This window comes from Manis javanica, chromosome 6 (assembly GCF_040802235.1).
Source record: "Manis javanica isolate MJ-LG chromosome 6, MJ_LKY, whole genome shotgun sequence".
Classification (NCBI taxonomy): Eukaryota; Metazoa; Chordata; class Mammalia; order Pholidota; family Manidae; genus Manis; species Manis javanica.
Genome location: NC_133161.1, coordinates 129,920,536 through 129,948,484, shown reverse-complemented (window position 1 = coordinate 129,948,484; position 27,949 = coordinate 129,920,536). Strand labels below are relative to the sequence as shown.

The 27,949-nt window shown below is 43.3% G+C and overlaps 2 protein-coding genes across 7 annotated transcripts in view; one reads left to right on the top strand and one right to left on the bottom strand.

Moving 5' to 3' along the window:
- Positions 1 to 408: 408 nt before the first annotated feature.
- On the top strand, positions 409 to 19,565 carry LOC108388036 (uncharacterized). The gene is made up of 7 exons (XM_073240023.1): positions 409 to 453; positions 612 to 1,222; positions 1,584 to 1,674; positions 3,053 to 3,606; positions 4,193 to 4,298; positions 16,925 to 17,665; positions 19,001 to 19,565. The coding sequence occupies exons 1-4, from the start codon at positions 409 to 411 to the stop codon at positions 3,083 to 3,085; spliced, it is 780 nt and encodes a 259-aa protein (XP_073096124.1). The 3' UTR covers positions 3,086 to 3,606; positions 4,193 to 4,298; positions 16,925 to 17,665; positions 19,001 to 19,565.
- SESN3 (sestrin 3) overlaps positions 19,378 to 27,949 on the bottom strand; it is a 69,078-nt gene continuing 60,506 nt past the window's right edge. For 2 of the 6 annotated variants that reach the window (XM_037013769.2, XM_037013767.2), the window contains exon 10: positions 19,378 to 27,167. In XM_037013769.2, coding sequence (XP_036869664.1) covers positions 27,081 to 27,167 — 87 coding nt within the window. In that variant the 3' untranslated portion in view covers positions 19,378 to 27,080. The remainder of the gene's footprint in view (positions 27,168 to 27,949) is intronic. The other 4 variants (XR_012132597.1, XM_037013766.2, XM_073239465.1 and 1 more) reach the window with 4 other exon arrangements.

Here is a 27,949-nt window from a genome sequence, read left to right as displayed (position 1 = left end):
GCCTCTGGCCGGCGCGGATACCTGTGGATGCTGCAAGTCAGGAGGTGACCGCTATCCACAGGGCTGCTGCAGTCCCGGCCCGGCTGCAGAAGTGGGGAGGCCCCTGGTCCTCCCAGGTCTTGGCAGCGCGGGCAGACGCTGGCGGAGCACTGCGGGAGGGCTGGTGGGCCAGGGCCCTGGGGCAGGGGACCATTCTGGAGGCACACCCGATTGGAAGGCACTGTCTTCTCAGAACCACACGAGGCGGCAGGGGGCATTGGAGGCCAGGCCTCCTCGGTCACACTGTGACCCTGAGTGCTGCCAGCCAACCAGGCAGGGGAGCAGGTGGAGGAGGGGCGGGGAGGACATTTGCTGGGGCATATGGAAACACCGGAGTCAAGCAATGCTAACCGCAGTCTGGAGTCCTAGATGGAAAGAAGATGGTGCCACAGTGGTACTAACCCTCAACCTTGGGTAGTGGAAAGGGGAAAAATTTATTCATTCATACACACACACGCACGCACGCACGTACGTACGCAACTTGTGTAAAACAGCCAGGGTTGAGACCCTGTCCCACCATCGTGGGGCCCTGCCCGACGTGCGTGACCTGACAGCGGATAGGTCCGGGCTAGGCTGCGGACGGGGGGTCACACGCGGGCCCCGAGTCGCGCAGGGGACGTCCCGGGCGGCACTGCCTCCCTCCGACGGATCGGGCGGCTGCCTGTTTTCCCCGCAGGCAGCGTCCCCGAGCCGAGCTTGGCGGGCTGTGCCTCGGGAACCTCCGGGGGTGCCCTGAGCGGGGCGCAGCCCGGGCCCGAGGCCCTCTACACTCCCTGCGGCGGGCAGGGGCGGAGCCTGACGCCGCCGCGCTGCCCTGTCCCCGCGGCCCCGGGAGGCGCGGCCTCAGCGCCGCCCCTCCCCTCGGCGGCTGCGCGCGGCCCGCTTCCTCCCGCGCAGGAAGGGGAGGCGGAGCCCGCGAGCCGGAAGCTGGGGTGGCTGCTCCCCATCCCGCGCCCGGCGCCTCCGGACGGCCCATCGGCCCCACGCGGGCCGCCGGCGCCGTCGCCGGCACAGCTCCGGGCCCTCCGCCCTCCCAGGACGCCGCCCGCCGGCGTCTAGGCCGCTTACTCGGGCCCTGTGGTTCACCTGTGAGCAGGGGCCGCCCCTCCCCGGAGGCGAGCCTGGCGGAGGCCCGGGGGCGCGGACTGGGAAGACGGGGAACCCAGAGCAGGGGCTCAGCGGGGTGAGGCGTGCAGCGGCACCAGGCTCGGGAAAATGTTTGCCATCCCGGTGCGACCAGCCCCTTCCGCGAGCCCTGACCCAGACCTGCGCCCCCGCCGCTGTAATGGGCCCCGTCTGAGATGTTAATGATACGCTAGGGTTACATTTTAGGCGGGCTGCTCTTTGCACTCGCATCTCTAGCATCTCCCATGTGAACTGATTTAAGTGGTTCACCGGCAGAGGGCAAATTTATCCCAAGTTCCCCAGCGCCCCTAGTCCTGCCTCTGTCTACCCTGCTGGCGAGAGGGTTTTAGGGACTGCCCCTTTACATCCATTTCCTTCCCGTGGCTTCCTCCTCTCTCCTCCTCTCGACGTCCTGTAAGGCTGGCCTCTCCCTCACCCCGCGGTAAGGCTCGGGAGGGGTTTCCTGCACACCTCGCCACTAGCAGAGCTAGTATGAACTGCTCTATCCAGGTGACTGTCCTTTCATTCTTCCTCCTGAAAACTGTTTGCATTTTAAGGAGTCACAAAGTTTGCAACCTAAGGAAACCAGGCCAGGGAAGGCAGGGTGTATGTGGGCATGTGCGTGGGTACATGTTGGGGGAGAGAGAGGGAGAGAGGAGTCAGAGAGAAATGGACGGCTGGGCAACCTCTGAAAGAGGGTGAGGGAAAGCTTTCCCTGTGTTTTGAAATCACAGATTCCAATTGAATGGGCATGTGGAAGCACCTACTCTGTGCCAGGCTCTCTGCTGCACACTTAGTGGAACAAGCTCTGGATTTGGAGCTGTTCTGGCCGTCTCCCTAGGAATTTTCTCACAGTGTAGTAGATCTTGTTCATAGCGCTTACTACTATGCAATTAAATGCTTGTATAGTCGTTTTATCCATTCAGCTAGTGTTTACATAGTGCCCACTATGTCCCAGTAAGTGACTCCTTGCTGAGCTTGTCATCAGGCAATAAGCAATAGATATAATAACTGAATCATGTCTGTTGGAAGGGGGCTACTTATACAGGGGTTTTGCAGACATTTTATGGGCTTTGGCCTTAATGTGAAAGAAATAGGGAGCCATTTATGGGTTTTGAGCAGCAGATGGACATTTTCTTCTCACAAGGATCACCCTGGCTGTGTTGAGAATAGACTGTGGGAGGTAATTGAGCAAGACAGAAGCACAATGAAGATCCACAGGAGAGGGTGTTTTCTCGGGCCAACTGGTAGAGCAGAGCTGGGGAGAAGTAGTCAGGTTCTGGACATGTTTTTCAAAGTATAATAAAAAAGATTCCTGTCTGATTTTGGGGTGTGAGAAATCGAGGAAGACTCTAAGCTGGAAGGATAGAGTTGCCACTGACAGACTGGAAGACTAGAGAAGAGGTGTAGAAGAGCTTACTTTAGGACATAGTGAGTTTGAGGTGTTTATAGAAAAACTAGTGGAGAAGTTGACTAGGCAGCAGTCATCTAGAGAAGGACTGGGCTGGAGACAGAATGTGGGGTTGTCAGGACTCCCAACAGGCGGCGCTGGAAGCAGTGAAGCTGGAGAGATCACCAAAAGAGCATATGAGACACGGGAGCCTAAGCACTGGCCAGGGCCTCCGACATGTGCACGGGATCTGTCCACACTGCTCCGCTGTAAGGCCCATGGGTCCCTCTTGTTCACGCGTCTGTGCACAGTGCCTGCTCAGAGAACGCCTGGCTCTTACTTAATCACGTGTAGAATGAATATAAACATGATACCTACCCTATAAGGTTGTTAGGAAAAGCTAAATGAGTTATGAAAGTGAAAATGGCTCACAATAGATGCTCAGTGTATTTTGAAAACGTAAGTTTGATGATCTCATTCTCTACTCTTACAACTCAGGTTTCTACGAACTTTGCAGTTGATATTACTTGATGGCCTCTTCATAATTCTTGATGCATGCAGGATGAACACCGTTACCCTCATTTTATAGATGGGAAAATAGGCTTGCTGAGGGAAAAGAACTTCTTGAAGGCATGTGTTTAATAGTAATCCTGTGGCTAACATGTGGAGCGCCTCTGTGTCTCTGTGTTAATGATTGTGGTTGCATCTTGAAACAACACTCCGGTGGGTATTATTATCCTTGTTTGCGAATGAGGACGCAGAAGCATGAGGAGGGTGGTTAACTCAGCTAAGGTCACATGGTTAGTGCGGGCAGAGCCTGGGTGGTGGGCAGACCTCCAGACCCTCCCTTGAATGCTCTTCTTCCACCTTGCAGCTCCCTCTCCTCATTCACGTCCTAGACCCCTGCCAGGCCTGGGCTTCACTGTAGGCAAGTGAGTGGCTGTCTTCTTGCTTGGAAATTGGCAAAATTCTCCTTCCTAATACTTCTATCCTCCCAAGTCTGCTGCAGGATCTGAAAATTCAGCCACTCTTTAGGAACTTTCTAGAGCAAGGTAGGTCAGAGTATTTTGGCTCTTTGCCCCCTCTCTATGGAATGTCCTTTCCCCTCTTTAGTATCTGGTGAGCAACTCCTGTGTGTTCTTCCAAATTCTAGTGGATTCCTGTGTGATTTTCTAAATCCAGCTCATATGTCACTTCTACTGTGAAGCCTTCCCTGCTTGCTCCAGACAGTCAGTTGGTTCACATGACACTTAGTTCATGCCTCTGCTATCAGAACAAACAGTTCCTATGGATTTGACTGATGTCATTGTAAGATTGTGATTTCCACTAGGAAAGCTTAGTAGCTTTTTCCATGTGTTTGCTTGATGACTATATAAATAAATGAATGAGCCATCAATAATCACTATCAAAGCAATTTAATGGATATCAAATACTGTTTTAGAGATGATGAAATAAGCTCAAAGGACTTGTGCAGAGTCACTGAGCTGATTAAACATTGGAGCCTGAGCACTGGAAAGATGAGGTTGTGTCTCATGGAGCCTCCTGACCACCAGGAAGCCCAGGGACCTCATGCTGCCATTGCCTTCTCTTCCTGTTGTCATGCAGGGCCCTTGAGCTCTCCCCCAAATGCTCTTGCAGATGGCCAAGGAGAGGTGCAGTGTCCTTCCAGGAGCTCCTGTCTGGGGGTATGTCTGGAAGGCTGAGCCGCCGGAAGGCAGGGGCAAGGTGACTTGAAGAAATCCAGGTAAGGGAGAGCATCTTATGCCTCCATTATTTATAACTCAGAAAGAAATTGTTTAGATACCTTTAGTATAAGTGTTAAGTCATAAAACTGACATGAAGAAAGGAAAAAGCAATTAAAATAAAAGGACATCAAAAAACAAAATTAAACCTTGTATCTGGATGGAAAGGTCATACAATCTGCCCTAAGTCAGACTTAGATAGGGGCAATGAGGGCCTATTGCCCATGTCATCTGCAGAGCAGGTTTCTGCCTGATGGTCAAGCCCACAGAAGCCACGTGTGGGTGCAGGTACATTCGACGGGATGCAGAAGATGTTTGGTCATAGACAGATGGCCCCCTGGAGGGTCGGAGTGTCTGGCTTGTGGGGCTTTGCCTTAATACACTCTTTTACCAGTGGCTCACTGAGAGGAAAGGTCATCGAGTTTGCCAAGCACAGAAAACTGAGTACATGCAAGTGCCCATACAGAAGAGTACGGAATTGTGTAAGTCCAAGCAGCGGGGGAAGATGAGGGGATGGAGCAAGGTCATATTTTACCCTTGTGTTCAAGATAACTGGGCAGGGACAGCATGGAGAAACATGGCCTCTATGACAACAACTTGTGCTTATGCAGCACTTGTAAGGCATTTCCATGATCTCTTTATGCCTCGAGCCACACTATGATGTGGTAATGGGGAAACTGAGGCTAGGAGTAAGAGTGGAGCTCAGTGTGGATTGTTTCTTGGGTTACTTCTCTGCTTTTGCCCCGCATCTCCAACCGGGCAGTGTGTTCTGCTCTTTCTTCAGAATGCCTCTCACCTCCAATCCAACCATGTGCCATATTCCAGGAGCAGATTCTCCCTCTCTCTGGGGCTACTGCACAACTGCTGAATTTTATCTCATCCTCTCTTTCCTCCCAATATTTTGATACATGCCACATGGGTCAGATTGTGAGATTTATGAAGAAATAAAACCAGGACGCTCCTAGTAAAATAATTAATAAAAAGTAATAAAGTAATTTTTATTGTATAGGACATACTTAAAATATTTTTGTTGTTTATCTGAAATTCAAATTCAACTGGGCATCAACATTTTATATGGCAACCCTACATACAAGTGACAGTTTGGAAATACCATTTCCATCATTCTAAAAATGTCCCATTTCCCTGTTACCTATAGGGTTTGAGCTACAAACCAAATTCCTACAGGACCTGAGCAGGTAACATGGATGTATGAACTGGGTGATCAGTAGAAGTAAGGCCTGGAGTTAAACTGAAAATTGAGGAGCAAGTGTTTCTCTACCCCCGACTTTCAAATTCAGATTTTAAAAATATACAATAAATCCTCATTAAAGCAAAAAGTGAACAAATGTAAGCATCCGTGGCTGCTTCCCATCTGAAACCAGGGTTAAGGCAAACCACTTGGTCTGGCGTTGGGGGCCCCTGACTGCACTGCCGCCCTTCATGCCCCGCACTGGCACAGGCCCTCCTTGCCTCCTCCACCGGCTAGTTCTCCCTCATCACCGCCCTCCCTCCCCACTGGCCATCTCCCACTGTGCCAGACGCTCCGGCCGCTCAGGTCCACAGTGACCACCCTTCCCACGGTGAGGTGCCCCCTCTGCTCAGGGACGTCTCTAGCAGTCACAGCATTTCCCATCCATCAGCCCAAAGGGAAGACAAATGGACTTTGAGAGGCCCCTCCCATGTGCCCCAACCATATACATATGTTGCTGATATTGGGATTCCTCTCCTTGGTGAGATGCTGCTCAAGAGCAGCAACCCTGTATCAGACACCTCCGAATCTGCAGTTTTGGTATGAAGAGCGTTCAGTATGTACTTAGCAAACGGCCCAAAGCGCACGAACTCACGAACTCCCTACCGCAGCTGGAAGCAGATTCACACAGTGCTTACCCCCACCTCCGCATTTCCGCATCTGTCCTCCTCCGGCCATGCCCCCTCCCGATTGTAGTTTCAAGCATTTTTCAAATCTGAGGCTTTAGCATAAGTTAAAGCTTTGGCTTAAAAAATCCATGTTTCATAGAGCTGATTAGGTCCTGAATGTGAAAGATGTCGGTTCATTTTGGTTTCAGTCCTGCTGGGTAGTTTTGCTTTATTGGAAAATGAGCCGTAGCACCTTCAAAAAAGCCTCTTGCGCGCGTGTAACTGAGCCAGACTTGGAGCTTTGAAAGCAGTGCCATTTAATCTTGGTAAGGCCCCACCTCCGGTTTCTAAGGGCCGGAAAAAGGGTGAAGGAGCACGCTGGCCGAGGCACAGATCCGATCCGCTTTGGATGAGGAGAGGACCCTGGGAATACCCGAGTTAGACCGTAAACTGGGAAGGAGGAAGGGGCGAGCACCAGGTGGCAGGCAGTCTTTCGGTCCCTCTGACCCCAGAGAGTTCCCAAATGTCCTCCCCTCCCCTGATTCCTGGCCTCGCCAGCTAGTTCGGAGATGCGCGGACCGCTCTGGAGCCCGCTTGCCTTCACGCAGCTCCCTCTTCCTATACAGCTGCCCCAGGAGCTGCTCCACCCGGGAGGGATCCCCCTTGGAGCCCCACGGACTCCTTTCTTAAAGAACACAGTCCTTTCCATTCAGTGGCAAAGGATGTCATGCCAAATAATATGTCTCTCTTTTATCACTGGCCTCCAAATTTATCCATGGGGAAAAAAATGCCTGCTTTGGTTTTTTTTTTTAATTGAATGAATTAGAAGAAGCTCTTTATTATTCGTCAACTTCAAAGAGACTATATAGACTTCCCTTGGGTAGGAAGAACTCAGAACAGTTTCCTAATCTGGAAATCAGGACCAGAAAGCAAAGGAGTCCAGGACCCATGGAAGAGCGTTACTGGATTCGTGGTTTTCCTTTAATCATCTAGTTTAGCATCTCGCGAGGAGGCAAGTTGCATATGCTCGTGTACCAAGTGCTGTGTGGGGAGCCAGGACACAGGAATGAATAAACTCCAATCCCTGGAGAGTTGGTTCCCTGTAGTGCAGTGGTTAGGGGCACAGGTTCTGGAAGCAGAAGGCCTGGTCTGTGCACTGGCTCTGCCGCTTAGGGACTGTGTAGCATTGAGCAAGTTACTTGGCTTCTCTGTGCCTTGTGTTGTGCATCCTAAAAAGGGAATAATTTTAAAACCTAATCATAGGGTTCCTGTGAGGTTTCTATAAGTTCAAACAGTTAAGAGCCTTAAGCACAGTGCTTGGCACTTGTATCTATCACTCTGTTCAGGAGATTTGGAGGAAGTGTGTAGGAGCAGAGAGGAGGGTGTGGCCGCCTGCCTTCTGCAGCAGGAGAGGCTTCAAAGAGCAGGTGACATTTGATTTGCATCCCCAGACTAGCAGGCATTTGGGAGATGAAGGTGGTGCAGGGCAACCCAGTTGCTGGGGGGTGGACCAGCTTGGCTGTAGTCAAGGTTGAGTATCTAGCTTGGGGAGGAAGTAAAAACACAAAACGGAATGTGGAAATGTAGGATCAGGCTGGACAGGGAAAGCAAATTCCATGTAGCATGTCATTCATTCATTCATGTAAGTCACTTTGTATCTGAGATACTCTAAGTGCTCAACTGATACCAGCATTGTTACTATTTTTTAAATTGAAGTGTAGTTGATATACAGTCTTATTTAATTTCAAATACACAACACAGTGGTTCACTAGTTACCCACATTACTAAATTATCACCCCAGTCAGTACAGCTACTATCTGTCAACATAGAAAGATATTACAGAATCACTGGCTATATTCTCCATTCTGTCCTTCCATCCCCATGACCAACTTGTGTTATGATTGAGATGTTTGTGCCCCTTCATCCTCCTCACCCTTCCTCATGGTAACCACCAGTCACTACTCAGTGTCTCTGAGTGTAATGCTATTTTGTTTTGTTTCAAGATTCCACAAGTAAGTGTGATCATATGGTATTTGTTTCTCCATCTGGCTTATTTCACTTAGCATAATATTCTCTAGGTCCATCCATGTTGTCACAAATGGCAGGATTTCTTTCTTTTTTATGGCTGAATAATATTCCATTGCATATATGTACCACTTCTTCACCCATTCATCTATTGATGGGCATTTTGGTTACGTTTATATCTTGGCTATTATAAACAATGTGGTGATAAACATAGGGGTGCATGTATCTTTTTGAATCAGAGATTTTGTTTTCTTCAAGTAAGTTCCTAGAGGTGGAGTTACTGAGTTACATGGAATTTCTATTTCAGTTTTTTGAGGAACCTCCATATTGGTTTCCATAGTGGCTGTGCCAGTTTACATTCCCACCAACGGTGAAGGAGGGTTCCCTTTTCTCCACATCCTCACCAACACTTATTTCTTGTCTTTTGGGTAGTGGCCATTCTGACTGATGTGAGGCGATATCTCATTGTGCTTTTGATTTGCATTTCCCTGATGATTAGTGATGTGGAGCATCTTTGCATTTACCTGTTGGCCATCCATATTTCTTCTTTGGAAAAAAGTCTGTTCAGGTCTTCTGCTCATTTTTTAATTGGGTTATTTGTTTTTTTGGTGTTCAGTTGTATGGGCTCTTTATTTATTTTGATTTTGTTTATTTGTATCCCCTCTTTTTTTCTTGTTAAGTCTGGCTGGGGGTTTGTCTGTTTTGTTTATCTTCTCAAGGAACCAGCTCTTGGTTTCATTGATTTTTTCCTGTTGTTCTATTCTTCTCTATTTTATTTATTTCTGCTCTGATCTTGATTATGTCCCTTCTTCTACTAACTATGGGTTTTGTTCTTCTTTTTCTGGTTACTTAATTGTGAGTTTCAACTGTTTATTTGGCATTGTTCTTGTTTCTTGAGGTAGGCCTGTACTGCTATGTTCTTCCCTTTCAGAACTGCTTTTGGGCATCCCATATGTTTTGAACTATTGTGTTTTTGTTTTAATTTGTTTTCATGCATGTATTGCTTTTTTCTTCTTTGATTTGTTCATTGATCCTTGGATTGTTACAAAGCATGTTGTTTGGCCTTTATGTGTCTGTGGGTTTTTCTGTTATCTTCATGTAATTTATTTCCAGTTTCATACAACTGTGATCTGAAAAGATGCTCGATACATTTGCAATCTTTTTTAATTTATTGAGGCTTTTTTAACATTCTAATATATGATCTATTCTGGACAATGTTCCATGTTCACATGAGAAAAATATATCCTACTGCTTTTGGGTAGAATGTTCTGTAGATGTCTGTTAAGTCATCTGATGTAGTGTGTTGTCCAGTGCCTCTGTTTGCTGATTTATTTCCTGTCTGGTTGACCTGTCCATTGATGTAAGTGGGGTGTAAAAGTCCCCTAATATGATTGAGTTGCAGTCTGTTTCTTCCTTTAGTTTTGTTAGTATTTGCTTTACATATTTAGATGCTCTTTTGTTGGGTTCATATGTTATTTACAATTGTTATATTCTCTTGTTGGACTGATCCCTTTATCATTATGTAATGTGTTTCTTTGTTCTGAAGTCTGTTTTGTCTGATATAAGTATTGCTACTCTTGCTTTTTTCTATTATTTGCATGATATATCTTTCTCCATCCCTTCACTTTCAGTCTGTGTATGTCCTTGGGTCTGAGATGAGTCTCTTGCAGGCAGCATATAGATGGATCTTGTTTCTTTGTCCATTCTGCCACCCTGTGTCTTTTGATTGGTGCATTCATTCCTTTTATATTTAAGGTAATTATCAATAGGTATGTAGTTATTACCATTTTTTTCTGGTTGTTTTGATTGGTGCATTCATTCCTTTTATATTTAAGGTAATTATCAATAGGTATATAGTTATTGCCATTGTTTTCTGGTTGTTTTTGTAGTTCCTCTCTGTTCCTTTCTTTCTCTCTTATACTCTTCTCTTGTTATTTGATGGTTTTCTTGAGTGTTATGAATGGAGTTCTTTTTAAAAATTTTTTGTGTGTCTATTATAGGCATTAGGCTTGTGGTTACCATAAGGTTCAAAGATAGTTTCCTAAATATATAACAGTCTCTATTTGTTCACTCTATTTTGAACACAGTCTAAAAATACTTCTTTTTTATTCTTCTTCCCCATACTTCATGTATTAGATGTCATAATATGCAATTTTTTTATGTACCACTTGACTGATTTTGTGTATAGTTGATTTTACTATTTTTTTAACTTCATATTTGCTTAGTAAGTAATTCTACGACCTTTACTGTGGGTTCATTTTCACTGATGAAAAATATTTAGGCTTAAAAACATTTCCATCTACAGAATTTCCTTTAACATATCCTGCAAGTCTGGTTTAGTGGTGGTAAATTCCTTCAGCCTTCATTTATTTGGGAAACTTTAAATCTCTCCTTCAATCCTGAATGATAACCTTGCTGGGTAGAGGATTATTGGTTGAAGGTCCTTCTGTTTCAAAACATGAAACATTTCATGCCACTCCCTTGTGGCCTATAAAGTTGCGGCTGAGAAATCTGCTGATAGTCTTATGAGGTTGCCCTTTTAAGTAATGTTTTCCTCTCTTTAGCTGCTTTCAATATGCTCTATCCTTAATCTTTGTCATTTTAACTATCATATGTCTTGGGGTTGTCTTCCTGGGGTTCCTTTTGTTAGGGGTTGTCTTCTCTGTGCTTCCATGACCTCGGTGTCTATTTCCTTATCCAGATTTGGGAAGTTTAAAGCAATTCTTCAAAGAAACTTTCTACCCCTTTGTCTCTTTTCTCTTTCTGGTTCCCCTATTATGCAAATATTGTTGTTTGGAACTGTCACACAGCTCTCTTAGCATCCTCTTGTTTCTAGAGATTTTTTTCTTTCTGTTCCTCAGCTTCATTGTTCCTGTTCTCTAATTTCCATATCACTGACTGTTTCCTCTATTTGCAGCATCATTCCCCCCATTGTAATTTTCATTTCAGTTGCTGTATTCTTCAGCTCTTAGTGACTCTTTTTCAAATCTTCTCTTTGTTGAAATCTTCCCTCAAATTGTTGAAACTTTTCAGCAGATCAGCGAGCATATTTATAACTGTTATTTTGAAATCTTTATCAAGAGGATTGGTGATCTCCATTTCATTTAGCCCTCTTTCTGGTCTTATTTTATTCTTTTGTTTGGGACATTTCTCTGCCTCCTCATTTTGTCTAGGTTTCTGTGTTTCTTCCTTTGTATTAGATAGATCCTCTATGCCTACCTGTCTAGAGAGTAATGGCTTTATGAAGCTCAAGACTCTTTACTCACCTGTGCCTGGTTCTCCTTTGTGGTGGAACTTCAGATGCTGTTGGTAGGCTGTGGGCAGGGTGCCTTTCTGTCTGCTGACAGTGGTTGGTCTCCGTCAACAAAGACCCTTTGTGGGCCATGCAGAGGAGCCTCTGCTAGGATTGTTATGGACAGGGCCACCTTCTGCCCATCTGCCAGCAGTAACTGATCTCAGTCCACCACGGCTGGCAGCTCACTTCAGCTGGCCCATGTAAGCCAGGCAGCAATGCTTTTGCTGGGATAGCTGTGGGTGGGGCTGCCCTCTGCTTGCCCAATGGTAATGGCAGTGCTGCTGGGCTGATAGGGTGGGCAGAGGCGTGCAGCGAGGAGCTGGGCTAACAGCAAGGAGGAAGGAGTGTTTGGAGCTGGCTCCTGCAGGTGCCTCCCCAGTTGAGCTGAGAAAGGACCGGGAAAATCTCTGCACCTGCCAGGCAGCAAAGTCTGAGTGCTGCTGGGCCAGTTGGGCCAGACAGGCAGGCAGCTGCTCAGAGAAGCACCTCAGGGCTTGGCCGCCAGCAATGGGTATAGAGTATTTGGGGGTCCCACAAGCACCTGACCAGTTGAACTGAGGCAGGCCTGGGGATGCATCGTCACATGCCTTTTCTCCTGTGGAGAGAGCTGCATCCAACCCCTGGCCCTCCAGCACCCTTTGTGCTGCTGGTAAATCTTTCACACTGCCACCTCTGTGTTGGGTCTCAGTGGAACCAACGAAATGTGCCTGTTCTCCACAACCAACTAGAATCTCAGCCTCCCAGAGTGCTCCATCTCTCCCCAGTGGCCAGCCCCATTAATCATCAAAGCCCAGTGCAAACTCATTTTCCCAGAGCAGATCTCCAGGGCCAGGTGTGCAGGGTTCCCTAGCACTTCTCCCTCCCTGCTCTGGGCTGGGATGTGGGAAGGGCTTGAGTCTTGATTGATCAGTTCTGCCACTTTGTTTTTCTCTATGTGGGCTTCTCTTCTCCAGGTACAGATGGTCTGTCCTGCCATCTGAAGGTCATTTTCAGGTTTGGTTAAATTTGCTGTAGTTGCTTCCTTGCTGTGTATGTGGGAGGAGGTTTCCTCATTGCCTTCCTACTCTGCCGTCTTTTTAACCAGAAATCCATTACTATTACTATTATTATCAAGTCCTTTACAGGCATCATCTCACTGAATTCTTGCAACATTCCCAAATCTTGTTATCCCCATTCGGTAAGAAGGAAAGCGGAAGCTGTGTAATTTGTCCAGTGTCAGTGAACCAGCAGGGGCAGAGCCAGTAGGTGGCAGAGCTGGACTTTGAACCTGCATCTCTGACTGCAGAGCCTAAACCTTTCACCATTAGTTTGTGCTTTTTCACAATGATTAAGGCTGCTGCCTTAGCACAGGGCTTCCCATTTGCCTAGTTAAATGAGATTGTACATGAATAATATCATACTATTTCCTTTATAAGAAATAAATTAAAGGAATCTGATAAAGCAGTCTGATAGGGACCTTGGGTGAATAAATGCACCCATTAGCCTGGGGAGTATTCCAGGCAGCTTGGGCAGAGGGGCTCTAGAGCTATACCCAAGGCCATCTGATCCCTGGTGCCCTCAGCACAAAACTGCCAGGACAACCCCAGTTAGCATTTCTTTGCAGTCTGCTTACTGGGTTGAGTGGTACCTGATACCCTCTGGGTCACTTTGCTTTGAACAAGGGCTTGGTTCCCTTAGGAATCAGTGCAGGCCATGTTGTGTGGGCCACTAGGCCTTGGAGAAGAGCCCAAAACTCTCCTGACTGGACCAGAGCCTGTGATATCTTCTTTCCTTATTTACAGCCAGCTTGGCATTTGTGACCTAGATCAATTCTGCACGTCCTCTTCCCTTTTGGGAGACACTCATTGGTCAAAGACACTTCATCAGCGGGTTCCCGTGGGTCCCCTGTGTCTCCTGGGAAGTAGCTGGGGAGGGAAAAATGGACTCCAGTGGGAGAGCTGACCTCAGGCGCCAGAGCCTCCTCTGCAAGCACTTTCCTGTTCACGGTGTCCTCAAACTCTCCAGGATTCTGGCATTCATCCTGGGGCAGTGCCTCTCGTTTGCATCGCAGTGCAGATGTGCTCTTCTGCAGAACTGTCACCTCCTCCAACAACCCTTCCCTGCCCCACAATCACCCATGTTCCCTATCTCTTTATAACGTTTACTCATTCGTGGTTCCAGTTTTGTGGTTTTCACACTTACTGCCCCTGCCCTCTCTGCCTGACTGTATACTCCATGCAGGTAGGGGCCATGTCCTTTTATTCCCTGGAGTCAGCCTTGAGAACCGATGGTGCAGTGGCCTTTCTGTCTGCGTCTCAGGCAGTCCCTTCTCTTCCTCCTTCCCTGGCTCTGGCGCTTTCTCCTCTTCTTAAATGGTGCATCCCTCTGGGCTGGCTCTTACCTTCAACTCTTGATGTGTTTCCTAAGCCATCTCCCTCACGCACAAACCTTCAGTTCACCATATGACATCTTTGTATGTCTTAAAGGCACACCAAATTCCCAGTGTCCACGGCAGAACACAGGGTCTCTCCCCTAGACCTCGGCCCCTTCACAGTGTTCGCTAGGTGAATGGCTCCTTCGCAGCAGTGTGGGCCAGCTGGGAACATGGGAGTCATCCTAATACCTCCTCATTGTTTACCCACCCCCACTCCCATCACGTTTATTCCCGACCTGTCTACTTGGCCCCATTTTCGCGCTCCCCACCCTAGTCCTTGCAACCTGCTCTTTTCACCTGACTGGCCTATTAAAGAACCTTCCTGCTTCTATTCTGGTCCCCTCCATTCTCATGCTCTAGCCAGAATGTTCCTGAAATACAAATTTGATCATGTTACTAACATTCCTCCCTCCTCCACGCACAATTTAAAACTGCTACAGCAAGAGCCAAGCCCAGATGCTCAGCAGACTGATCCAGGAGATGTGCTCTGTGGGTGACCTCTTGTGATCCTCCAGCATCTGGCCTCTGTGCTGGGGGTGTCCCTCTCTGGTGGGCGCCCTCTTAGACAGTATCCCTTCAGGATGCTCCAGCCGGGTTACTTTCCAAGGTCTCCTTTTGACTTGCAAAGAGAACAGACATCCGTGCCACACCAGTTAACACCAGTGCCTCTCTCCAATGAGGGCACCCTAAGCCACAGTTTAGCTGTGTGCTTTTAGATTGCAGTTGAACACCAGTCTGTAGGGTTCCCTAAACTCCCCAAGACATGTATAAATTCTCAAATGGGCTCCGGGAAGGGAGCTGGGACTTGGCCCAGTTCTTCCTAAAGAAATCTTCTCTTCCTCCCTCTTCTACCTCAACTCTTAGCTAGGAGTGGGGTGGAAGTAAGGGTCACAGACAGGTGTGAGATCAACTCTTTCGCTAGTGCTGAGTACATGGGCCATCACTTCACTTTGGAATACGGGAGCACTTTGCCATCTCCTAAATCCTTTTTGGGCCAGAGGCAGAATTGATTGGACAGCATTCCAGCTACAGAATTGTTTTACTAGCAAGTGTTCAATGGAAGGAATCGGTTAGAATCTACCATTATGAGCCAAGAAGGGTTATGTGGCTCTTGGAGCAGCTCTAAGCAGCTAGAGCGCCCATGACAGCACCAGCAAGCCGAGAGGGCCAAAGCGCTCACTGGGCTCCACTCTGCCTGATGCCTGAGGTTAGAGAGCAGGGTCTTCTGAAGCTCTCAACCTCCCCTGCCCCTGCTGACCTCCGTCCCTCTCAGGCAGCCCCTGCACCCCATCTGGGGCCCCTCTCTACCAGCATCATCCCTGGCTGCAGCCTGGAGGGGTTGCTTCTGGGAGAGATGGTTCTGTAAGAGGCACCCCCCCAGCCCGCTGCTGAGTAGCTGCGGACTTCAGCGCCACCACCCCAGCCACATCGGCCAGCCACACTTCTCTTGGAAACCACAGACGCTTCTTGCTTCAGTCGAGTGGCAAGAGCCCTCACTTGCTCAGAAATCCCATGGCCCAGGCACAGAATATCTGTGCCTCCTCTCACCGAGGCAGCCCTGGCTATGATCATGAAGGCGATGCCGTTTGTGAGGTGCTTGTGACCACCGTGGGGTGGTGGGTGGGGGGCATCTCATGTATGTAGTCAGGATGTAAATTGGCACCTTTCCAGAAAGCCGTTCAGAATGTGTATCAAGAGCAGGAAGAGCATTTGTGCCTTTTGACTGAGAGGTTCTATTTGAGCATCTTCCATTTCAGGGGCAGTCTGTAACAGAGGGAGTTCTGCCTGTCATGGGGAGTCCACTTGCATTACTGGGAATTCTTTGATGTAGCTTCTTCTGGATCCCATGGGATTTGCTGCTTTAATAACATGTACCCCTTCTTTGGTCCAGTCATGTGTTGACCATAGAGATGGTGTAGACAGTCCAGGTGGATTTTAGCCTGTGTAATTGGACAATGTTGTCTAAGGGGGCCTGTTCCCAAAAGATACATGGTTCTCAAAAGGACACTGGTGTGGTGCTGGGTGCATAAAAATTTGTGGGTGGAGCCTCTAAAAAAGGAAATTGTATGAACCCTTTCCTCCTACTCTGATCCAATAAGTCTTGGTGGTTTCCAGAAATATCTAGTTTTAGAATGCTTCCTCGTAGATTCTGATACTTCTAGAGGTTAAAGAACCACAGTGTAAACTGTAATCTAGAATAGTCCATTTTGCTTTTAGATTTATTTTCTTATTTTCATGGGAATATTGTATGTCACACAGGATCTAGGCATTCAAAAAATATCTGAAATACCAAACAGGCATTCTTATCACAAAGTTGTAAGAAGTGTAATTACAAAAGATACTAGGTAGCCCCTACACCACTTTTAAGTACATGCACTGCATATATAGAGAAATCTAGAATGACTTCACTATGCAAAAGTGTTCCTTCTGCTCACAAGCCAAGTGTGGGCATTACTTCCTTACCTGGGGTCATGTGAGGTAGGTGTATGTTTCAATGCTCACCTTCCCAGCACTTCTGAGATTCCACAAAAGGATATGATGTTAGAAGCACCTCAAAGTGATTTTCATTTCTATTGAAATAGGTATATGTTTCAATGCTCACCTTCCAGGCACTGTCTGTTCTCCATTCTGCCTGCAGTTCAGTTAGTAAATCAGGGCTGCAAGTCTTCATTTAGGTAGATATATCTATTTGGTAGGAGGTGTTTTTAACTTTGCCTGCTGGTTCTCAAAATGTACTGGACATTGAAGTCACCAAACTTCAAAACCAAATTCCTGGATGCACTGACTAATCCCATCAGTCTCAGGGTGGAGGCATGATTCTAGGTAGTGATGTTTTTGAAGTCCACAGCATGGTGCAGCATGGTTGAGAATTATTGTGCCTAACTCTGCCCGAGGTAAGAAAAGCAGTGTAGCAGGAATCTCCATTGAAAAGTCAGGAGAAAAAGATTTTCCTTGCACCCTATCTCCATTCATGGTTTCATGATTACTTTGTGCCCAATGTCCTGTGGTTTGCTTTTTTCCTTTTTTTGTTTTCACAGCCTTCAAGCATTCTCAGTGTGTCTGTACCTGTACTGCAATTTTATTACATTCAGAAACTCCAAACACTCTTACTGCTAAAATAAAATAATGTATTAAAGTTCCTGACATTTAGAAGGTTCTTGATAAATGATGGCTATTCTATCCCAGGTTACAAAAAAAACCATTTTCCCTCAGACTCTGGCCATGTGGGGCCCCCAGTTACCCAGGATGCTTTTAAAAATGGACATCCTGGTCTCTGCCCATACTTGGAAATCAGAATCTCTGGGTGGTGGTTCCATGAATCTGGATATTTTAACAAGTTCCTTGGTGGTGCTTGTACCATAAAGTTGGGTCACCCTTGTGGCCAAACTCAAGTCACAAGATCAACCCAGGTTCAAGGAGGTGCAGAAATAAACGCTGCCTCTTGATGAGAGAAGTCATAAAGTCGCATTCCTAGGGTTGTGGATGCACAGAGGACAGGAGTTGGTGCCATCTAAGCAAACGACCTACCATGTGCATTACCTGAACTTTGAGTGCTCAGGTGATGCACAGCGAGAAGGCACAATGCTCTGACAGCTCTCGATGGGGCGCCGGGCCCCGGAAGGACCTGTGTGCACTGACGCCGGGGCGAGTCCTCATACGGCAAGTCTGCTTCCAGTATCTCACACTGATAGCCTGATGTACATCCTCAAGGCAGATACGCAAAGTGTTCAGGAAATTGTTCAAGATACTCAGAAAATTGCCCAAAGAAGGCGTTACAGGTATGTTGCAGATCCTGTTTCTGTGTTGCCCTGAAATTCTAGTCCGCCTCTGGTTGTCAAGAAGATGCTGTAGTTTCCAAGTGGGACACATCCATTCCTATGCTAAAGACCTGGTGAAACTTTCAGCTCCTTTTCCAAATGAATAAATACAACTATTTCAGGCCTTGAAGACCCTGCACAGTCTGACCAAACTGCTTTCCAAAATCACCTTCTTACACAAAGTCCTACACATAGCGCTGATTCCATGCCGGGTTTCTGCTCCCTCTGTCCTTTCTACCATATGTGCTGTTCCTCAATCTCGGCAAATCCAAATCTTAGCAACCCTACAGATGCCTGGACCTTCACTGGTGACACCACATGAAAGTGCACTACTTTCCTCTGTATTTGGCATAGAGGAAAAAGAATAGCAATCAGACAAATCTGAGAACAGTTTTACCATCCACTTGTTTGACCTTATTCGAGTTGCATAATTTTGCTCAGCCTATTTTTTTAGTACTTCTAAATGGGGACTACTAAATAATCACAGTGATTATAATAAAATAATGTACTTAAAAGTTCCTGACATTTAGAAGGTTCTTGATAAATGATGGCTATTCTATCCCAGGTTACAAGCCATTACCTTCTTCTTTTCTATGTTGTCTGATGTCACCTGCTTACCCTCTTACTTACTACCCACACTCCTCTTCTTAAAGACAAGGGCTATGTCTTCTTTCTTATTACTGTTTCCTGCATTTTACAGATGAGGTAATGGAGGCACCACAAGATTGGGTAACTTGTTCCAGGCCAGAGAGTTAGCAATGGTGGCTTTGAGATTTGAATTTTTTCTAGGATCTGCTTTCTAAACTCCTCCCCTGTTCTGCCTTATCTTGGCCTCCTCTGGAAGCAAAGCTGGAGACCAAGGCTTATTTGAGACCTAGGGGGAAAGTGGAGGACAAGGAGAGGGAAATACAGGAGGGGTAGCTGATGGATTTGGATTGGTTTTTGATTCTACCAGGCCCAACAGTCTCCAAACTGTGGCCTGGGAGAATGAAAGAAGGAAGTATCCAGTCATCCTCTCATTCGTCACTGGTCATGGGATTAGCTGTTAGTTCCCTGCACTTCTGGCTATGCATGCTTTGGGCAAAAGCAGTTCCCACTGGCATTCAGCCACAAGCACTCAGAGCAGCCCTAGGGGCAGGAGGGGCCACACTGATTGAGAAGTGGTGTACAAGAGGTGTGCACTAATGCTCCTGAGCAAATAAGAGACAGCCAAAGGGGTGGTGAACGGTACCATAACTAGAAGTTTCCCTGCACTCTGCCTGGATGCTAAGATGGATTTATTTATGTTTATTTCAGGAGCAGGCCAGTGCAAGAGGGAGAATTAAGAAGGCTCTGATCCTGTGTTCAATGCCCCTTTCCCATTCTACATTACTACTCTGATTAACAAGAGATAATAGTAAAACTAATTTGCCTCTTCCTGAGATGACAATTGATATTTTAAAGGGTAACAATAACTGTACATTCCACACAAGTTACACTACTGCAATAGTCCATTAATGCAATATCAAGTGATCATAAAAAGTATCACAAGGAAACTGTGATCAGGAATACGGTGAAAAAATGACATAATTCTGATGTCTTTCAGAATGCAGATCCCAATAATCAAGCAGAAACAAATGTAGGCTAGACTGCTACTCCAATATACATATATACACAAAAACAAATAATCAGCATTCAGTTTTGCCAATTTTATTGAACCAATAAAATTCCTACTAATAACAATGAAATAAATTTCTGCAAGTATAAATGTGATACAGTTTAACAAAACCCATTGTTCTGTACCTATAAATAGATTTTCAAAATGTCATAAAAAGTGCAGTTATGAATTGTTAACATGTTAATACAGTTCCTTTATTTCAAATGTGTTTGTCTTGACTCACTAACAGTTCCTTCTGCATCTGTTCAAATAATATTACCCATCCCTCCAAAAAAAAAAGTCCTTTAAGCACTAGAATATTACACATAAACTGCTCCGTTCAGGTCAGCTTTAGTCAGATTTGTAAAATGAGCAACGTAAGAAAAATAAAACCTAGTTACACATACAAAAGCTTTCCGTGGGTTCTATAATGTCCGTAACTGCTGAATCACGTGGAGGGCCTAACAGGTGAAAGGCTTACATGGTTAACTACCTTAGACTACATCTACAGTAGGGTCTGGTTTGCCAGAACAAGTTTAAAGTGGCTGTTTATCAAGTCTGCTATTTTCAGAATTGAAAACTGTAAATATAAGACCGCCATTTGACACTGAAATTGTGTGAATCCTAAATTGCATCAACGATCTATTTGATAAAAGCTTATTCTAATTGAAACCTTATATAGTAAGAGACTGATACATATAGCAGTCTTAAAGATCACATCATCTGCCTCACATTAGTCCAAAGTCATGTGCTTCGTAAAGAAAAATTACAGTAACAAAGCACAGGACTACAAAGGCAAAACATCACAGCTTCTGATTACACTGAATAAAAAGTACCAAGGAACGCAAAAGATAATTCTGTATTAATACTGATGAATTAAAGAACTTTAATAGACGTTTCACAGCATGCTACATATATTGCTCACAACTTAAGGATAAAATGATGTCTAAATTTGAAAGTCAAGAAGTTGGCAATCTGATCTCATGTGCAATTCAGCTACAGAGTCTTAATATATACATTCATTATGTAGCTGCCCTGCAAAACCAGGATTTAAAAAAAAGATTTCAAGTTCAAATCCTATTTCATAAGCTAAAGGATACATCCAGTTCTTCCATGACCAGGAAAGTTATTCTCAGGTTTGAAGGAGCTAATCCAAAAGGCAAGGTCATGTTCCAGGCTGACCTGACGGGGTTCTTTCTACCTTGCTCAGACTGTTCATGTGGATGTGCCCATTCTACTAGCATGGAGAAGATGCCAGACTGGCTTGTGGTTTGTTTTCTGTAAAGAGTAAATGTGAAGAGAAAGAGGAAGGGAAAAAATCGTGTTTTCTTTCTAGAGAAGATACATGAATATAAAGGAAATATCTGCACTAGATACAGAATTTGGATCACCTCCCTTGATGAACAAGGTACCATTTAATTCTTACCTTTTAGTTTACAGAACCAGTGAAATCTTTCAACATTATACAAAGAAACATCTTGGCTACCGAACTGATACATTGCCTTTATCCTACCTTTTGATCCTTCCTTATCAAATTTGGGAATCAGTTGAAAATTTGTAGACTGATTAAGAGATGAATAATTTTTCATTTGGTGTCATAATACATACACTAGTTAATCAGGATTCACAAACAATATTTTAGCATTTAAGACCAGAGACTCTCTCTCTTCCTTTGATATTTTCTCTGTAGAAATTATACATTCATTTTTAAGAGGTTAAATTGAGGGGTGCAAGAAAATAGACTGCTTTAGCAAAATGTATATACCAAAAATTATATTTATTATACTTAGACTTACTAATGTTTGATGTTGTCCTGGGGGTTGTAAAATGGGGTGTTTGTTCAAAAGGCTATTTTTAAAGTAAGCATTTCATTATTCCAAAGATATCCACAAGCATTGAAAAGAATCAGCTATGCACTCCCACCACCACATTTTTTTTCTTTTTCAATTCTGAACTTCATGGTGGTGCAGTCATAATTAAAATTTAAAGCTAGAACAAAGAGCTTATGACATAGGATTTAATAAAAACCATCCCTTCAGTCTTCATTAGTAAGTCTCATTTCTTAATGTGGCATCAGTTCCCTCCTGGGCCCTTAAAGGCATTTCCCGGACTCCGCTGTCAGCTTGCACTGTTCATGAATGGGAAATGGAAAGCATGCAGATACCCCCACAGCTCATAATAATCTATATTTCCAAACACGGTGTTTCATAATCAGGTGAGAAAAGCATCTATAGATGAACATGCCCCATGTTAGAAAGCTGGGAGTCTTCACCTGTGCACCACATGGAGTGCACCCTGGCTGGAGAGGGAGAACTGTCCCTTCCACCTCTGTGCACTTCCTGTTCCTGAATAATACAGTCCCAATATGCCTGAAATGCAGCCAGGGGGATGGAGACTTACGGTATCAACACAGTCCCTATTCACCCCATAGTACACTTTTTCCCCATGAGAACAGGGTAGGAATGAGGGTTAGAAACTTAGCCTAACCCATGAAAGCTTGAACAAGCCTTTACATGCCCAATTTTGTGGTATTTTATCTATATTATGAATAAAATGGGCTTTTGTGATCCAATGGGACCACCTAAAAACCACTTATCACATGTCCTATTGGAAATGTGTTTCAAGGCCCAAACACCACCAATAAGAAAAATGCCTGAAACACCACCCACTTGTATGCCAGAAAGTTCCTGTGCCACTGAAGGGTTACAGATCAGTCTGGATTGCTAGAGAATTTTAAATTCACATTCAATTAACTCGGACTAACACTATTTATTACCTAATATAGATCCAGGTTAGAATGTTATTAATTCAATCACTTTAAAGTCCTGCTAAATGCTAAATTCTGCATGGTAGAAATAGTTCAATTTCTGTATTGTGTATAAATATAAAGACTTCTATTATGATAGAAGGCAAAAATCTATGATTTATTTAAAATATGGAAGTAGTATTACTGAACAGAGAGTGAATCCATGAAAAGGTTGGATACTCTAAATTTATAGGCTCTTTGGGGATGAGGTAGAGGAGAGCAAGATATTTTGGCAGCTGGGAAAGGGCAGAACAGTACAGGATGGACAGGATTACACTTGGTGCCGCACAGTATCTGGGAGGGTGTCCAGGGCAAAGGTTAGCCGAAATATAGCTGAGTGGTTGAGGGACTTAGGGGGAGGTAAGACAAAGTCATGTTCTTAATGAGTGGAGGAAAAGCAACACAGAAACGCACACGCTGGTGACTATCAGGAGGTGGCTGGTGATGTTTGGTCTGGATTGTGCAAAGGCATTCAGACCAAGATGAGCTAAGGGAAGGGAAGGGAAGGCAACGGGGTGGGGAGTGAGCATAAAGAGGCTGAGGCACTTGGAGGAAGAGAAAGCAGGCAGAAAAGGGTGGACTGAATGCAGGCAGGAGGCCCCACAACAGATGTTCCTTTGTACTAGGTGAGTGAGGCTGAGGACAGCCACTCTCTCAGAATGATGTTCCATGTGTTCTTTGAAAAGATCTGTCTTCCCCACAGGGCTCTGCTTTGACATAGACCTCTACTGCTATGATCCATTTTGCCCCAGCTAATTTTGTTCTAGGTCTCACTTGAGCAGACACTGCTACCTCAGCCAAATTAGCATGGAAAAAAGTGCCACATATAGGGGGCATTTAAATTCTGATGACTGAGATGAATACATTCATGTTATAGTACTGTTTTGAAGAAAGACTACTTAATTTGATTCTCAGTCTCTAGTGTGATTATAATAGGGAAATACAGTTTCTGATAACGGCCACCTACAATAGGTTCTGATTTTACAAATTAGGTAACTTGAAACTGGATTCGAACAGAGGAGACACATGTCTTTCAATTTGCTGTTGGATTATACTAAGAAAATTTCACATACTATTTATGTTAAATTATTGTTGCATACTTTTTAATCCATGCAAGACTGTCTCTGTGCATAAAGGAAGAAAAGGTCCTGTTAGATAAAAAGAATTTAAGGTCCTGCTTTCCAGAGGAATGACTTATAATTGTTTACAATGAAAAACAGAACAAAAACCTCAATTTACTATCACAGTGCAAATTATTTTTATAACATGCACTGAAATTTATTTTTTTTCCTGATGAACTCTCTGTAGATGTTAAATGAATCCTACCATAATATATCCATGCATTCTTCACTGATGTGGTGAACTGTTTTTTAAGTACATATCTTCAATTGTTTTCTGGTTGGTCATTTTACTTTGCTCGGGCATACAGAACTATGATTATGGATTTAAAAAAATGTATAAGGGGGAAAAGGAAAAAGTTGCTCTGGAATAATGGTAATTAATTTTTTAAAGCTTATTAGATCTTTAGGAGACTTTACAACACAATTAAAATAGGGACTCTGGTTCAAATATCATTTTGACATAAATCTTACATTGTTTTCTGTTCTAAAATAGCCCTGTGTTGCTCTGCCATTATTTGGGCTTAAAGCCATAATTAAAGGCCACAGCCATGCCCCAGATTCCACATTAGCCTTTTTATTTAAAAAGCACCCCAAATGGGACCAAAGATTCTTCCCAAGACTGAGACAATTAATTTAGTTCAAAAAGGTAAAGAAGGGTAGTCTCATCTCAGAAGCCTCTTTTCCTCTAATTATCACAAGTCCATCTTAGGAGGCCTAATCGGAAGGATCCGGTGTGGTAGCTGCCTGGCCATATCCACAGTCAAGGGATCAGGTTAAATAACAGATTTACTTTCAGATGGGAAAACATTTAGGTATTTCTTAGGGTTGGTCTGAGAAATCAAGAATTATAAGCTGAAAAACTTGAAGTTCAAAAGTAAATAGACATCAATCAAGTGTATACATTGGTGGATTATTAGACTAATTTCAACATAATAAGCACTGAAGTTAAGAGAATTCACATTCACATGTGCTTTTTTCACATACACTTGCACATTTAAGTTTGGCACAATGTGAGCCCAAGGTGTAGGTTAGCATATCATATAATCATATCATTACACCAATTGAACCAGTTATCTCTTTTAAAAATATCCCATTTTAATATAAAAAGCTACACTATAAATTACTATATAGTAAATTCAATACTCTGAAAAATACCACCCTGGAAAACCGCATCAGAATTTCAAGCTTGCATTAGATGTAGTTCCCAGCAAACTCAATGTCAAATGGTGTTCACGGCCTGGAACGCTGTGCATGCTGTATCTTAGCAGGTGCTTAAGCACTTTCAGAAGTCAAGTTTTCTAGGCTGGTTCACTGAGGTTCATAAATATATTGTTTTGTTTCTGTTTATACTTCCAAGTCAACTCATTTTCCTGATTATTGAGACAGATCAATGCTGAGCTAAAAAGAAACTTTTCTAGGAAAGAGATCTAGTTAAAGGCACTAATATTTCCATAACCCAATCTCCAGCTACTTACATTTCTGGGGGAAAAAAATTAAAAATAAAAACTAAGTGGCCATTTTAGTTCTTAAACCTTGTTTCCCCTTTTGGTCTGAAGCTCATATGGTGTTCTGTGAGAATTTCTCCTCCTTTTCAACATATAAAGATCATTTATCATCCTGTAATATAGGTCACCTGCACAAAAAACAATAGAGGGCTACTAACTGAAAGGATTATAGCAAAAAAACCCAAATGTCAAGAATACAAGACATCCTTAACTTAAAGTACTAAAGTTAGGTAAGCCAAATGGACATTTATGTTACCATATCCTGTATTTGCTGTTCTCCTAAATTCTTTCCATGTAGTTATTACTTATCTATGTAATGTGATAGTGAATAAAATCAACATATGGCATATGCAAGTAAACAAAACAGAAGAGATCTGGCATGAGTTCTTTGAATAATCTCTCTAACTAAAACCACCCTGTCTTTAAAAAATATTAGTCATTTTTATCTCACACGGAAGATTTCAAACAAGATCTTAGAGTCCAACAATGCAGAGCTCCCTTACGTTAGTAGGTTCACAGTCTTCTCTCCCTTTTCTCATCTGGAAAAAAATCTAAAAGAAAGCAACCTCACGTGTTGTACCAGAAAAGGATGATAAATGGAAGGGGAATATTAAGACAACACTAGTCCATGATTCTTTCATGAGAAAAAAAAGTTAAGTCCTATATAACAAGTAAGTAAGTCTAAAATGAAATCTTTGTGGTAACTCTTAACAGAAGATTTTAACTATATTACTGACTATGAAAAAAATGGATTAAAAAAACTTAGCATGTTTGCATGAAATTCAAGTCACCCTTAAGTAACCAAAAAGTGTTTAAGTAGTTGCAGCCGTGTCCTATTGGATAGTTGTAAGCATCTCTTTAGGCACTTCACTGGGTCATTAATGTAATACAAATTAAAGCTATAAACACACAATATTGTGCTCTGTGAAGATAGCCTAATTAAGCAACATAAGCCAATGCAAAAATGTGACTTTTTGAATGGACGCTTGTTCCTCCCCTAAGATTTGGTATCTTTTTTTTAACCAGTTGTCCAAAGAGATTTTTCTGGGGAAGGGGATGCTTTGGCATTCTGAAAGGAACATTGTTAACCCCAGTAAGGCAAAAAGCCTTGTGCAATAAAGAAATTCGAATTTTTTCACAATTTCTTTATGGCTCTGTTTAAAAGGACACTTCTGCAGTGACATAATAGGGGGAAAGTTTAGATGAGCATTTTTAAAAAACATATTGCACTTCTTGTTGTTGTCATTGTTCAATCACATTAATGCATAGAAACACAACTTTCACCTTTGAATAATAAACTGTTAATCTATTACTAGAAAAATCAAGGAAAATAAGGTCTAAAGGCCTAACAGGAAAAAACAGGTATGTCAACCTTCCTCTGCTTACACACTGCAATAGAGAAAACACTATGAGGAAAGAAAAATGTGCAAAGAAAATTTTTGGTCAGTCTTGTGTCGGTACAGGTTTATATGTGCCAACTAAATGAAGTGTAAGCAGCACTGTGTGAGCACTGATCCAGATGCCTAAGGATTACTGTCAATGAGAGGATTGTGCATAATTCCACTTTTAATATATACATCTGATATGGAAAACTGGAACTTCTGTTTCAGAAGAGAAAGTAAATAGCTGAATTTGGCATTTCAGTAGCATGCTATAGAATTCATCATGACTAATTTCACATTAAATTATGGACAATGGCTGTATCACATTTTACGTTATCGCCAATAGCAGTAAAAAACAAAAACAAAAACAAACGAAACAAAAAAACCGAACAGTGCCTGACAAATAATCTCCTGGGGACACAGGTATGTGTCCTGTGAGCAGCTCAGTTCAACAGCGCATGCTTTTCCTCCACCAGATTTAGGACAGAACAGTAAAGTTTTAGAATGGCCAGAAGAGATCATTCTTTGCTGAATTCCAATATCTGAAAGATAGTTGAGTAATTGTAAGCGCTTTTCCTTATTTGGAAAAAAAAAGGAAAGAAAAAAAATAGACATACACACAAACCCAAAAATGCTCAAGTTAAGCATTAACAAACCAGGTTCATGATTTATGACCAGTATCCAAAAATCCAACCATAAAGAATGCAAAGTAGTGCTCCTCGGTATTATTTTTTCAATTGTTAGTAATGTTAAGCATCAAGAAAAATAAAACACATCATTGCACATTACAGCCGCCAAAAAAAACGGCTAAACTTTGACACTAGAGAATTGAATAATTTTTGATGCTACATCACAAACAGCTTCTGATGTATTATCTTATGTGAAAAGGTCTTTACACACATATGACATTTTCCCTGGGTGATGCTTCAGGTCAAATGCCGAGTTATGGCACGAAGAGCATAAAGAAGTTCAGCTTGCATCCGTGCTTCCATTAAAAGTAAATTTACGTGAACCTAAAAATGAAAATTTTAATTTAGTGACCATTATAAACATAACTGAAAAATCTTTACTTTTTTTCAGATACCAGGCATTCACAAGGTTTTCATGTATATATAGACACACGTACAAACATAAATGCCTGGGCATATTTATGCATGTACATGATAAAAGAAAGAAACCTCATGTGTTGTGCCAGAAAAGGATGATAAATGGAAGGGGAATATTAACACAAGACTAGTGCATGATTCTTTCATGAGAGAAAAAAAAGTTAAGTCTTATATAACAAGTAAATCTAAAATGAAATCTTTGTGGGAACTCTTAACAGAAAATTTTAACTTATTACTGACTATGAAAACAATGGATCCATATACATGATGTAACACCCTTAACTGTATTTATCAAAAATGGCTCTTGTGAGCATTTGATGAACGACCCTGAAAGTCTTAAAAATTCCAGTAATTATTTTTAGAACATGGGTTTTGTACAGTCAATCAGTCTTTTGGGTTTATAAAATAAAAATTTTTATAAATTATAATTTTCCTATAAATTATATTTTCCTCCAGTTGTAAAATTTTATATGACTAAAAATCATCTCTATATTTCTTATAGCCTATGCTTATTCCTTGGGAAGGTCTTTAAAAATATTTCTTACTGTTTACTTGAAAGATACTAAGGTGGAAATTTAAAGCTTAAAGCAATTTGTGGTTAGTGTCTGGTACTCATTAGATATGTATAGCCTAAGGTTCCCTAGACTCATTTAGATAATGCTGTGAATAAGCACCTAACTTTTTTTGGG